We start from the raw sequence: 15,427 nt of genomic DNA, 5'->3' as shown, positions 1-15,427 counted from the left end.
TAAATTTGAGTGTTGAAGACTGAAGTTGATTCAAAGAGCTATTTTTTAAAACCTTTATTAGACGGAAATATTTAAGATATTTACAGATAATATGAACAAAAGATATCCTTACAAAAAACTTCAAAAACTCCACTAATGTGAACAGTGACCTTGCCTTTTCTTAGAAAGTAAGGGACTACTATAGATAAGTTTAACTTTGATTGCATAAATTTACACCCAAATAAGAAAAGAAGGCTAAGTGAAAGATTGGCTTCTGAATGACATTATGGGGAAAAGTAAAGGCGGTTGGCCGTAGTGCTGGCCAATGACACCCTTGTTAACCGTGGGACACAGAAGCAGATGACCCTTATATCATTTGCCCTATAGATTACAAAGTCTGAAAAGGGAACTTTAATACTTAAATAAGAAAATAACAGCAAACACTAGTTTCTCCTGTTCATTATGTGAGCCAGGATTAAACTATTCTAGGTATTAAAAACTCAAACATCTTTCCCTAACCAAATCTTTCAGAACAATTGTGCACAAATTGGACTTTTTTAGAAATTAAGAAGCTATATTCAAAGCTACCAATATCAATAGCAAAAGGCTAACATCTTTTTTTCAAGCCTTTAAGACTTCTGAGAAAAACTTCCGTCATACTTAACATTGATGTTTCCTTTTATTTCAAAATGTGCTGAGATCCAGTGGTGAACTATTTGACTACTGTTGTTGAGCTTTACAAGGACATTCCTTTGAAAGGCCCAAAAATCAATAAAAGTTAGTCGACACTGATACTGAATATCGAATAAGTTTAATAACAATGAAGGGAACCATCGAATGTCAGCTACGTTCATAAAAGGCTACTTATTTCTACAATAACATGAAGGCCGTCTGTTTATGTCAACTTCCATTTTGTTCTGACTTACTCTATGCTTGTTTTAAAGTCACGTCATAGTCACTAAGTCAAAACTTCCCTTATTTCCGAAGCAAATAATTACTTCCTAATTGTGCCATAACATTTGCATGTCAAATTGAAGCCCTCAAGTGCAGCATGTTTACTGAGCTGGAGATCATGTTTGAGAGCGACTATCTGTGTTTGTAGCTTTCTAGAAAAATGTCTATTTTCTATTGGCTTCCATTTCTAAAATGTTTAGCCGTCTTTTAGAAAGCAAGTTGATAAATAATATTCCGAGCCTGCACTAAACATTTAGTGGAAGAGCTGCAACCAAGGAGTCTAAGAGCCGAAGTTTGCGACCACTGCTCTAAACAACCACAGAAGTTTAATTTAAACAAAAATATAGGTCAAATATTTAAACTCAAGTCAGTTATAAGTTCAAACAAATGTATTACTTTATGGCAGGTGTATGAAACACAGAATTCATTATGACATGACATTTGTGATTACTATTAATGACATAGAATTTCCAAAAAAATAATTTAGTGCTCTAACTACTGTCAGATTCAAAAACTTGACCAACAAAATGTATAAAGTATCCAAGTTTTCAGTCCCCATTAGAGAAACAAGACATTTGAACAATGAAGTTGAATATCCAGAAACAGTATGTAGATAAGGTCTATAATATTATAAATAGAAATATCTTCGATCTATATTTTTATTAGATTTATATGTCAAATATATACCTCATCTTTCCATTTCTCTTGAAACTAGGTTTAAAATATTTTTATATTACTTTTTTTTTAAAGAATGTCTAAAAGATAAAAATAATTTTAGTTTTTATTTTTGCATCTGACCGCATTAGACTTATAAAACGAAATTCACTCTTTAAAATTTAATTGCACATGTTCCTAAACAGATGATTGATTCTATTCTAAGTTACTGAACTTGTATTTTGACTTAATTAGACATTATTAGACATCTCTCTTAGAGATACTTTTGGTCAGGAAATAAAGTATTGTAAATAACATCAATGAGACTAACCCACACACACACACACACTCATCATAGAATTCATAGAGAAAAAAAAGTTGTAAAAATACTGTTGCCATGGTAACCAATTAACAGAAACAGCTTATATTATAAAATTAAAATGTAACAATTTGCCAATGTTACAGGAAGATTTTTTGTGACAGCTGAAACAGAAAGCTAGATGTCATTGTAATATTTATATTCAAAACTACATTTCCATGTGAAAGAAAACAAATGGTAAAAGGGACTGTTGGCGTGATGAAAAGAAACTGCCTAGTGTACAGGCAAACATTTGGGGCTCATATAGGTCTCAACAGTCACATGAAGAGCCACAAAAACTCCAGTGCAAAGCCCTCAGCCCCCTGGATGACAAAAGCTGGTCATCATCTAACCACGATGGACAAACTCTAATAATTCCATTAATGACAAAATTGAAATTCAAAACTATATTTTCATATGAAAGAAAACAAGGGTACAAGAAACTGTTCACTTGATGAAAAAAACAAACAAACACACTATTTCTTAAAGAACTGTTTGTGGGTTGAGGGTGTTTTCAACTGTTGGTGGACTGTGCAGAGTGCACAAATCTTTATCATTACCCACACATGCTGGTCCAAACTTAAAAACAAGACAAAACAAATAACCAGCTATTTCCAGCACAGATTTAAAATGTTGTATCACCAGAAACATGAGAAATGATGTCGGATTGAATAAATTACAAATCATCCACTTTTCTTATCACAACCTGACCCCCAGTTCTATTTATTGCTTGTTGGAAATACATTCATTATATACAACAAGAGCAAGCAACAATGTTGAAACAAATCTTGAGTCACTCACACATGGATCTAAATAAAGGAAATCTGAACTTGTTCAAAATGCTCTCCACACATTAAAGGAAACAAAATATCAGATGCATATAGCACTATCCTATGTATATATATCTACAAAGACTGTGAGCTGACATTCTAATACATCACCATTTGTTCATGTTCCACTTTATATTATTTCAATGTCTACACATTAAGTTGAATGCATACAAGTCAAATAGACAAAGTTTTTTACTTGCACACAATTGTCACAAGCAGGTGCCCATTTCATGCAACCACTGTCTACTACTTAGCTACTAACTGGTTACATTTTTATTTTGAAAACAGAATTACCACTTGAATTCTTCAAGGTAGTTTCTAAAAATGAAACATGAAAATGAAACATGAGTTAATCTGTTTGAATGATCTAATAAACAATTGTGAAATCAAAGTATTGTTATAACAAGTGTCCCATTGTTATTGATAGGACATTCATAACTCTGTGAAATGAGTATTGATTCTATCTCACATCTTATCATAGAATATAAACATAAGAAATAAATAATAAGTTCATTCATGAATGAACAGCTTACATCAAACATAGCAAATGTTTCTCCACATCTCCACCTGCTGATCAATGGGGAGATCACATTATTGACTAAAACACACACACACACACTAGATTTAATTGAAGTTTATAAAATGCATACAAATACATAAAAAAATTTTTGACATGAACAAAGTTTAGAAAACTCAGGATTTTGTATGAAAATAACCATCATATTCATGTATGTCATAGGTACTTACACTTGTATATGCATATATCACATACATTTATTAATATATCACGTACAGTTGAATTCCATATAAATCATATAAATAACCACATACCACATACATGTTCACATCATACATACATATATCACATATCTTACACATGCATACACATCTAGACATAATTACATTAAAATTACATATTTTTTTCATGAATATATTTTATAAAATTGCAAAAGTTCTAAAGTGAGATAACTGATCAACAAACTGTCTCTAATATTTTAAGACACATTGGTAGAGTAGAAGAGGGGGCGGGGAGTTGTGTCTTGGTTACACAGGTTATAAAAACTAGGTGCTGATATTACAAGAGGGGTGTAGCGGGTCCATCATGGTGTAGAGGGAGAGAAGGAGGCAAGAGGTCTCTAATGGGGTCTAGAAAAAGCAATCTTTAAATAACACTAAAGGTGGGTTCAAGAAAATGATACATCTGCTCAAATGTTCATTCAATGGACACATTTTTTTGTATTGATAGTGAATAAAAGAAACAACATTTTGACTTACATTTAAAAGTATGAAACTAAGAATATATCAACCAGCATCACATCACACCAAATAATAATATAGATAGCTTACAATTGATGTATCTGAGAAAATTAGGCATGACAAGCAGGACATAGAGATATTTGTTAAGCTAGACTTAACATTGGACACAGGATCAGCACCCAATAGAAGATAAGATGATTGCACTGGTGTTTCAAAACTTTAGGAAGGCAAGAGTTCTTGAGTAACAAGAAAATATGTTGGTGGGAGGAAGAGACACCTGGCTGACCTTAGCACGAAACAACAATATAAATCAGCTGACACTCTCTGTTAGCACTAAAAAACACTATCAATCAGCTGACACTCTCTGTTAGCACTAAAAAACACTATCAATCAGCTGACACTCTCTAGCTTAGAAATCATTTAAATCTCACTTTCATTTGCCTTAGGTCAAGGTCTTAATTGCCATTGATTTCAAATATCTTTCTAAACATGGTGTATGTTATATTTTTATAATAGGCTATAGAAGAATGAATGATGCACACAAATATCAGGGATAATGAAAACATTCTAAACAAATAAGATAATCTATGTACATATGTTGACCTTTAATTCCAGTGATTTGATTTGACATTTGAACAGAAATCAATGAAAAACTAAAAGGTTCCTCCTAATTGATGTGTTTGGTGTATCCCCCTGACCTATACATCTGTAGCCAGTTTTGTATTGCTCATATGCAGGGGAGTTAATCTAGTCATTGTAGGCGGTGGAGTGGTGTCATAGTAGTTGCCCCTGAAACTACTCATACTATAGCCAGTCCCTGTATTGTAAAGTGGGTCAAGTCTGAGGAGAGATTACAGCATTGGTGAACAGTTTATGCTAATTAGCAGACTGTAGTTGTTATTTATAACCAGCATCTATTTTAAATCATTTAAAAGAGATTTAAAAACTAAAATTTATGCATTTGAACAAAAAGGCTGTAAAGTTTTAACATTGCACATATTTGCTATCATTTACAAATTAAAATTTATTTTGAGTGTGCTTATTAAAGTAATGAGCTCATTTGATGACTAGTAGAAAAAAAAAGTTTACATGGTATGGTCAAATGACCAGTTCCAATAACAGTATATTGCAGGTGGTAATGCTAACAAAACTAAGCAATTGCCTAGAACACCATTAGGTTTAAAAAAAATAACGTTAAAAAACCCCCAACTCATTGCAGCCAAAAAGAACAAGATAATTCAGACAGAACACTGGCTCTAAAAATGTTTGATCCACTATAGCCTTGACAATATCCATTTTGGGTCAGTTAAAAAAACAAACTCTAATATGTTTAAAAATAAAATTTTTTTTAATGAAATTTTCTAACTTCTAGAAATTAATAATAATAAAAAAAGTAAAGCTACAGTAAAATGTTCAGACTTCTCTTCTTCAAATTTTGCAATAATTCTAGTTTAATATCAATTTTCCAATGTTTGCATCAAATATCTCTCATCAAAACTTTATGGTTAGTACTTCAATAAGCTCAGACTTGATCACTTTCTAAATTAATAAATTTCCCTAACATCTGTATTATTTAAGATAAGATAAGATAAGATAAGATAAACCAAGTCTGCTGCTACTTCAAACTTTTTACCAAGTCACTCTAAATAGTCAAGTCAAAACTATGAAAGCAATGTCTCTCACCTGTCTGGGATCAGGTCCTCCCCTCTACGAACATAGTCCCCGTCATAAATTTGAGTATCTGAGTAAGTTTCACACGGCTCTATAAAACCGTATCCATTGTTGTTCCCCTTTGTTTGTTGGTCCTAATAAGGAAACAGGAGAAATGAAACAATTTTGAGTCAAAGGTCCAAAAAATAAATGTTTCCGTCATAAGAAAAGGTTTTGCTGATTAATGGTGTGCAATTAAATATGACAGACATTTATGGTATACATGCTTTAATTTAGCATTAATATATTGCAAAAGGAAAAGATTGTCTCTCCACAGAATATTCCAGGTTTAAAAAATGTACAATAAATAAATATTTACAGCTAATAACATTTCATATCTAAAAACAGTGAGTTTTTGACTCTACACTGTTGTTTTTTTGAAAGACAAATCTAATGATATCACAAGGAGACTTTCTAGCTAGGTGTTTGAAATCAACCTAAAAACTTTGCTAGTTTTTAATGCAGATGTAAAAGAAGTAGATCTATTGCATGGAACCAACAACTAATTTAATATTCATAACAATGTTTCTAAACGTTTATATATAAAAGTTCAAAGCATATTCAATAGGCATTGTTTAAAGCAAAAATAAAAAGTGTTTAAAACATAAAAAATATATAAATAAGTGTCTAGGATATATGTGTTTAAAGAACAATGTTATGTATAAAATAAATAATTATTCCTTACAGATGTGTAATAGGATCTATATAACAAGTCACTGTCTCAAATGTTTGAACTTTATAAATTGTGAAGATGAAATAAACTGCAGCGTTGCAGATAAAAGTCAAATCAAGAAGGAACCAGGAATTTGTTCAACCAAAACAAAAGTAACTAAGGGGAAACAACTCAGCTAATTAAATGAGAGGAAATTAACCAAATATAAACATTGGATGAAACCAAACATCAGGGCAAATAAAAACACTTGAAAATGTGTCACATTGAATATTGAACACTGAAGAAGTTTGGCAGTGAATATTGTCTGAGAGTTCAAGCAGAGATTGAACATGTGAATTGAAGAGTGCAGGTTTCTTGAGATCACACAAACACATACAAGTTTACTCTGTGAGTGTAAAGTACACATCTATGTGAATCTTGTGAAACTGAACTTTTGGCATTCATTGCTTATCAAATTAAAAAGATAACTGAACAAACCAAAGGATGTGAACTTTTCTTATAAGCAAAGAAACAAAACAACAAAAAAAAAACTAAACTAGAATTGAGTGAAAAAAAAAAAGCCACAAAATGGAGAAAAGCATTTTGATTTGAGACCGAAGATGAAACCTGTCTCCATTTTCTACATGTCGCCCATGTAAGGAGTGAGTGACTGTCCCTTTTGCCTTCCTCATTGGCCGTCTGAGTAACAAAATGAAGGAGGATGGGAGTTATTGTTGTGAGCGTCTACATCCGAGGCACATTGGGAGGGGGTGAGAATTGTGAATCAAAAATTGTATGGCTGATTGGTTTCATAGACATCACAAACATAATAGACAAAAACAAACGAATGAATGATAGATTGCATACAAACTTATACTGTTAAAAGAAACCTGATCGTTTCCATTAAATATGTTTCAATTTGACACAATATAACAATAAAGTAGATTTAGATGAGATCAACTAGTGGCTACTTCTAGAAGTAAAACACATCAAGTACTACACTGTCAGGTATGACCAACATTAATTAAGAATTATTTATAAATGCAAAAAAACAACAACACAAACTAGCTTGACATAGTATCAAGTGCCTTATAGTTTTATATAATATCTATGGATTACATATATATTTGGGATCTCTCTCTCTATACATATATCCCTTTAGTTATTTCTCATACAAGTGCTTTTATCACTTTTTTTTTAGATGCTATACATTTAAAGCATTTTTAAATAGCTGATCTGCTGGGGACCTCTTTCATACAAGTGTCCACAAAACTGTTGCAGCTGAATGTTTATATAAACAAATATAATGGCTGTTATATCTTGATCAAAGGGTGGTTACCTTGTATGGCATGTCGTCATAGTCAGCAGAGAACCTGTATTCCTGACGAAGCTGCCCCATCAAGGTGTTTGGTGAATCTGCTTTTTCCCTTTTCTTGTCCGATGAGCTGTCTGTGTCGGTGTAGGAACCTGTAGCGGCAGGAGGAGGAGGCGAGGCTGAGTTTTTTAATTCCAAGGAGAAGGGTCAAGAATAGAAAGAAACACACTTGTTCGGCATGCAGACATTTAAGTTGTTTGTAAAGTTTGATGGATGGAGATGTTATGAACGTATCCAGGCAGATCAAATGACATCACCCATTCATGTGAGCACAATCTTCAAACTCATTCAATTCCAAACAAACAAAAAATGAGATGAGCACAACATCATGAATGTCAACTGATATCAATCATGCACATTTTCAAGTGATTAGAATTGCAAGTCAAATATAAGGACACATCTTATGAAGCTACATATTTAAAAAAAAAAATGGCAGTGTTCTTTATTCACACCAACTAATTCAAATGAATTTCAGCATTTAACCTTTGAAAGGTGATTTTTCAAATCACTAAAACAAAATTGCACATAAATTCCATCCTTTTGATTTTTCTAAATCAATTAGTAAACTTCAAAACTCTGACCTATTAAAAACAACATGCTCCCAAATTTATGATCCAAAAAATCAAAGGATCTAAGATTTCTTAATAGGTCAAGAGAAAACTCTAAAACATAAATGACTGCAACTAAAACAAGGAAAACTTAGGCCTACTATGAAAACTTTGTTTCTGAGCAAAAATCTATAAGATAAAGTCAAATGCTATGAGAGTAACGTCCTAAGTACAATCCCGAAAATTGGAGACACTCTGGGAATAAAAAGTAAAGTACAAATATGATAAGCCACTAAATTGTAGTTTGAAGAAATATGCAATAAATTTTCTAAAAAATCTTTAGAAAAATACAAAATACTAAGAAGAAACCAAATGAAAACACTTTTAGAAAACCAAAAACTAAAGTAGAGATGACAATTTTAATCAGCATCATCAGCTAGATTAAAACATGGATTTGTTCAGATGTTCAAGGAACATCTGAACATTAAAAGAAACAACTTTGAAACTTTATTACTAAGATGTAAAGTCAAACCTCCAATGAATGCCCACAAGGGGAGACAATGTTGAGGCTCTAGGCCTAACTTGATTAAGTTCATCAAACCATTGAAACAATGAATGTCAACTCGTAATGATGAAACATGTTCTTTCAAATGATGACCTTGCAATTTAAATAATAGCAGCATAGCTTCGGTACAGTCAATCAAGTAAAAAAGTCTAGATAGATACATGCATATATTAGCAGGCAGAGATCAAAGTAGGAGGCAGTTGTTAGTGTACCTGTGCATACATTAGCATGCACTGCTTAGAGAAACAGATGGAAAAAAATTCAAGAGAATAAAAAAAACCCTGTTCTACTGGGATATGTTTGAGTTTAGACATAGTGCAGAAACAGCTCAAAATTTCAAAACAAAATGGATGCATGCTTTTTAAAATGAATGACTCAATAAACTCTGGAATTTGTCAAGGGTCAGGAAATATTCAATAGCTAGATTATTGTGGCTGCTATGTGAGCCCTTCAGACTGGATTTTAATTACCAATAATAATTTATACATTATAAGAGTATCAATAAAAAATGTTTAGTTCAGGTCTATAAAACAAATCCAAAAAGTTTTTTTTTTGACTTCTTCAATAGCGTGAAAATATATAACACACACTATTTTTAAACACTAAATTATTTTTTAAAATAAAATTGCGAGGTCTACAATTTACAACACTCCATTCCACCAAATATGTAAATATAATATATACTTTTATGAAGTTAATAATTAATATAATATGATTTGCATTTAATTTATAGAACTTTGGTAAACTATAACTATTATTATCTTGTAGTTTTGGGATGCAAATTTGTGACAAGAAATGTGAAGTAATCCTTTGTAATAGAAATCCTGAATTAAAAAAAATAGATATTCCTTACAAAAAGAATTGTATTTCTAATGATGGTATTTTAGATTTGATTATTTTGTTAATAAAATATTCCATTAAGTTGAAGCTTAAAAGCTTTCTTAGTCAAGTACTTTCATTACATCACATGAAACTGAAAGAAAAAGATCTACAATTTTTTAAACATTGTAGCTAATTTCATACAATAATTTGATTGAAGGTAATGCAAATAAACACTATTTTATCTGTGGTAGTGTGGTTCACGCTTTCAATAGTCAACATGATTCTGTTCAGCCTTTAAGTACTGAAACTTGTATTTAAAACAATTAATGCATAATAATAGAAAACGTTAATGTTCCCATGTCTTGTCACCAGGGTAGACAATAAAAGGTTAATAAAGCACAAGCTGGTAGTTTGGTTAACTCCCCTAGTCTCACCTAACACACTACCTTGGTCCTCTTTCTTGCAGCGCCTGTAGAGAACACAGACCAGAGCGGTCACAAAGATGAAGGCTAGACCTCCAATGATGCCAATAATGATGTAAGTAATAGGTAGCACATCTGAGGAGAACAGTAGAGTCCATCAATCAAAGCAGGCCAAACTTACCACTTTTGAGTTTTTTACCACAAGGTTTAGTGTTTTAGCCTATTATTCTGAAGAAGACTTACGCTTTTCAATGAGTTCCACCTGCTCAGAAGACACTCCTTTATCATTCTCTATGGTACAGTTGTACAAACCAAAATCCCCAGACTCCACCACCTGGATGTGAAGAATACTCTGAACATGCTGACCAAGATCTTTCTTTTCCACAGAGAACCTGCCAGACAATGCATAGTTGATCTCTCTCCCATCTTTGGTCCAGATCACAGAAATGGGTTTGGGAATTGACCTGGCCAGACATTCCAGCTTCCCTTTCTCGCCTTCACTAGCCGACTGCTGCTTGACACTCTTCATTTCAGGTTTCTCTGTGACACACAGACAAGAAGTGAAAGCTCATTACTATCACAATAGTTCTAGACTAGGAATTGCCAAAGCATAATTGGAGACATTGGTATTAGCGAAATTATTTTTGTATTAGTATATGTGATAAAAATGGTCAATAGTATGGTAAACAATGATTAGATGATTACGTTACAAGATGGTGGAATATATATATTTAGAAGACTTGTTAGGGTTAGGGTTTTAGTATTGATATGATCAGTTGAAAAAAGTTATTTTAGTCATATTGATTTCCAATTGTATTTATTGGAATCTTTTTAACATTGCAAGCTACATAAATGACATAAGTAATGCAACTATCTTTTGGACTATCCTCATCCCTTATGCTAGGACAAATTTGTACAAATACTCCTTCTTCCCTAGTGCTATTAGAGCATAAAATGGGTTGCCTGAGCTAGCCAGGAAAACCAGGGACTTGGCAGAATTTAAGTCATTGGTTAATATGCATGACTAAATGCATGACGCATAGGACATAATCATCTTCTTTTTTGAAGTAACGTCTGTACTGTATAAGATAAGATAAGATTGTAAGTGTAAATCAATTAGTTTCTCTGACTTGAAAGGATCTACTACTAGGTTTACACAAGAAACTATAGATCCCTATCATCTAGTGACAGAAATATAAAACATAAAATGAAAAAAGAAATTGAAAAAAACAAAACAAAACAAAATGAGCTTAAAGAACACTTACAAATGTAGAATTAAGAAATGTAGTGAAACAAAAATTTTCCAGTGCAATGTCTAGTCCCCTACCATTTCTCCAAAGTAAAGTCTCCTTACTAACTTCTGGAAAGCTAATAACTGATGCTATACACTCATAGAATCCAAAGCTCTGGGTGTTGACTTCTTCAATACGGTAAACACTTTTAGTGGACAGTGTCCTGTGGGAAAGGTTTGCCCTGTCCTTGCGCCGCCAAATGACACTAGGCTCTGGATTCCCATCTGCTGTACAGCGCAATTCTGCTGAGCCTCCAAGATCTGCACCGACGACATCTGTAATGTCAGTTATCCTTGGTCCATCTGAAAATTTGAAACTAAATGATTATGTCTGCAAATAATAAATAAGCATGAGCCAGCACGACACAGTATCCTATGTAGCAGGACTTAGGTCAAAGGTCAAATAGTTATAAGAAGAAAAAGGTGGTAAAAATATGGAGAAATTTAATAAGTGAATTTTCAATGCGCACTTGAACCATGAAATTCCAACTCTACAAATATCACTTCACAATCCCACAGATACTGAGCTTAGATCTGACTAAATCATAGAAGTCCCATAAAAAAATGTCAAGACACATGTTAGATGAGATTTTAAAAGACACATGTTAGATGACATTTCAAAAGACACATGTTAGATGAGATTTTAAGAGACACATTTTGGATTGGATTTAAAACAATTAATGAAAACACATGTGAATGAGACACATCTAGACACACTTACATTCGACTATCAAAAGTTTCTCCAGTCTGACACTGTCCACAATGTTGGTGGCCTCACAAGCCAACTTCTTCTTGTTGTACTCTGGTGTAATGGCATGAATATGATACACATTGCTGTTTGCTCCAGGGATGATCTCTCCATCCAGGTACCATCTACAAGTCAACAGATTAAAAACATAGAGGGAATTCTTCAGAAGAGTTTAGTTAATTAAAACTGAAAGTGGTTAATCCATCATTATATAGTGCAGGGTACGGCAACCTGTTTGACTTCGAGGGCCAGAAAATGATTAAAAACTTCAAGGTCCACATGAAAGTTTGTAACAATATTTGAAACAATAAGTAATTTGCTACAATCATTTTAGAGTTAGTTTACTCATTATGCTAGTAGGAAAAAAAATTTATGCTGCTAAACATTTACTTGTACATCATAAAAGTTCTGTACAGTCAAATTTTAAAAACTATCTGCAAATTCTCTAAAAAATAAATGATAGTTAAAGAATTTGTGTTCAATCTTGGAAGACACTCTTTACCTGTTGAGGACATAACATGCATTGTGCACCACCACTTTGAGAAGAGAGCATTTAAATCTCTCAAGCCCCCCCTCACTCACATGAAGTTTGATGATCATAAAGTATCATCCAGTAATTATTATATTAATTAAGTACATTACTAGTTAGTTATTCTTAAAAAAAAATTATTAGTCAAAAGTAGTGTGGTATATTTTTTTTCTCAAGGCTTGGGTGAGGCCAAAAGGAAGCCACAAGTGGTCAACATTCCACTTGAGGCTGAGCCCTGATGTAAAGTAGTTATATTGTCTTACCAAGTTAAACCGTAGAGCTAACATTTTCAATGAATGATCCCATAGATCATTTTACATTTTTTTTTTGTACTGGGGGTCAATGGAGACATCTTTAGTAAACATGAAAGACATCACAAAGTTGTCTAGATTTCCCTTACTTCCAAGTGACACTGTTAGGGTTGGCTTGGCCTTGACACCAAAACTTGATGTAATCGTGTTCCCGGATGTTTCTGGAGGTCACATTCAAGGTCATGTTCAATATTGGAGGAACTGGAATACAAAATAGAAATAATTACAAAACTGTTCAAGCTTTTTGTATTCTGTACAAGAGAGGGTAGAGGAGAAAACTAAGACATAGATAAAACATAGATAAAACATGGGTTCAACATAGGTAAAACATAGATAAAACATAGATAAAACATGGGTTCAACATAGATAAAACATAGATAAAACATGGGTTAAACATAGGTAAAATATAGATAAAACATAGATAAAACATGGGTTCAACATAGGTAAAACATAGGTAAAACATAGATAAAACATGAGTTCAACATAGATAAAACATAGGTAAAACATAGATAAAACATAGGTAAAACATAGATAAAACAGCTTCTGTTACAATAAATTGGATCCTAAAGTAAACTAAAAATGTGATCATTTTCTGTTAATAATCGAAATGTGACAGTTATCATAGAATTCCAGTGTCTAATTCAATGAAAACTACTCATACAAATATCTAGCCAAAATACACAACATATATTCTATCCACTATTTTAATGTGAAACCTTATTAACTACTGTACTTTATCTCCAGACTTAAACATACACTTTTTATTATTGCATATAAATATATTTAAAAATACATTTTATTTAAAGTAATGATTATTGTATATTATAGGGCTACTTTGTTTAAAAGCTAATTAGTAAAGAATTATTTTGTTATGACAGATAGATTAGTCATTAGTTACAATGCACTTCTAGAGAGGTAACCATGTCAACTTTGGATATATTATTTTTTATTGACAGGACATAGAGTATTCTTATTTTATGATGAACACTTATAGAGCACAGTCAAGTCACATGTAACCAGAAGGTATTGTTTATTGAGATAAACTTTTGTTTAAAAAAGTTTTCTGAGATTTATTTAAGTTTATGTATAAAGTTTTATAAAATAATTACATAGATAAACGGGGCTAGCTGTTTGGAACAGGTCAATGTCAAACCCAACAATATCTTTCATTAACATCTAAAAATGGATTCGATATGAAATAAAATAGTCTATTTTAAATCACTTACAGTAAACATTCAACTTGGCGCTGGTCCTGAATGGAGTCTCCATGAACTCAGTGATAGCCTGACATTCAATCGTCTGACCAAGGTCTGCCATTGTGGCATTAAAGGACAGTACACCTATAGTGTCTATGTATTTTCCATTCATCTGAGTGTAGACATTGACCCCATGGGTCAATCTCTGAGAGTTTAAGTGCCAGGTGATCTGGGCTGCAGGCTTACCTTGAAAAAAAAAGTTCATTAACATAAAGATTTTTGGCACACTGGACTAGCGTAACATCATTAGTAAAAACAATGAACTTAAATGCAGTAATAATGAATAAAAAATTGAACCCTAACTTGCAGACACCAAAAAAAAACCAGCCTAATAAAATAGTCAGTTAAGTTACAAAAATAAATAAACATAAGCTAGGACCAATTTGTATAAATGCTCAGTCTCTCCAAGTGGTTTTAAAACATGAAAAAGGTCAGCGGAATCAACTATATAGAGTTTAAGTCTCCAATTAATATGCATCAGATATAACAGACAGATACACATAGGATTTAATTATCTTCTTTTTGAAGGAATGTCTGTATCATATATGATAACTTTCCTTTCATCTGTAATTTCATTTAATAAGCAAACTTTCAGTTGGAGATGTACAGGTCTATATAGCTGATGATCTAAGCCTTGATTGCTATTGAGGCATATGATTATAATGATTGGTCATGTGTAATGCAAGACTTCAAATTGATTTCAAGATCTAGGTATTTCTTGGTATTCTTTTCCTTTTCTTTGGTTATTTATTGTCCCTAGTAAATACTTTAAAAGTGCTATAATAAAATATACTTTAATAGCGAGTGCCATCAGTTCAAGAGTCAATTTCACTGGCATAGAGATTTATATATTCTTTCATTATCTGTAGAAATTCTGATTCAGTTTACTATTGTATACAACTATTATGAGATCATTGCACAAAATGTATTGTAGGGTGCAGAGGTTTCCATTAGTTGTCTTTGAAAGCAAGGGAGATAATTACATGCTTCATTTTTGTTACTGTTTATTTTTCCTTAACTTTCAAAGTCTTATTTGACATGATCGTATCTTGTAAATTAAAGATGTTCCTTCAAAACTGAAGAAGTGATCAACATTGCTTTCCACACTTTATTATTTATTTTGCAAGACAATGGTCCAGTGCAAGTAAATGAAATTTAAAAAAAAA

The 15,427-nt window shown here is 32.3% G+C and overlaps 1 protein-coding gene across 13 annotated transcripts in view; it reads right to left on the bottom strand.

Annotated features, from left to right (window-relative positions):
- Nucleotides 1-1,304: 1,304 nt before the first annotated feature.
- LOC106061741 (kin of IRRE-like protein 1) overlaps nucleotides 1,305-15,427 on the bottom strand; it is a 303,275-nt gene continuing 289,152 nt past the window's right edge. For 4 of the 13 annotated variants that reach the window (XM_056009884.1, XM_056009883.1, XM_056009886.1 and 1 more), the window contains 10 exons: nucleotides 14,232-14,447; nucleotides 13,095-13,206; nucleotides 12,139-12,290; nucleotides 11,454-11,720; nucleotides 10,370-10,666; nucleotides 10,139-10,261; nucleotides 7,734-7,888; nucleotides 7,010-7,138; nucleotides 5,716-5,837; nucleotides 1,305-4,872 (listed from right to left, as the gene is read on the bottom strand). In XM_056009884.1, the coding sequence (XP_055865859.1) occupies nucleotides 4,731-4,872; nucleotides 5,716-5,837; nucleotides 7,010-7,138; nucleotides 7,734-7,888; nucleotides 10,139-10,261; nucleotides 10,370-10,666; nucleotides 11,454-11,720; nucleotides 12,139-12,290; nucleotides 13,095-13,206; nucleotides 14,232-14,447 (1,715 nt within the window). In that variant the 3' untranslated portion in view covers nucleotides 1,305-4,730. The remainder of the gene's footprint in view (nucleotides 4,873-5,715; nucleotides 5,838-7,009; nucleotides 7,139-7,733; nucleotides 7,889-10,138; nucleotides 10,262-10,369; nucleotides 10,667-11,453; nucleotides 11,721-12,138; nucleotides 12,291-13,094; nucleotides 13,207-14,231; nucleotides 14,448-15,427) is intronic. The other 9 variants (XM_056009887.1, XM_056009891.1, XM_056009892.1 and 6 more) reach the window with 9 other exon arrangements.

Source organism: Biomphalaria glabrata, chromosome 14, assembly GCF_947242115.1.
Source record: "Biomphalaria glabrata chromosome 14, xgBioGlab47.1, whole genome shotgun sequence".
In the NCBI taxonomy this organism is placed as follows: domain Eukaryota; kingdom Metazoa; phylum Mollusca; class Gastropoda; family Planorbidae; genus Biomphalaria; species Biomphalaria glabrata.
This window is presented reverse-complemented; position numbering and strand designations above follow the sequence as displayed.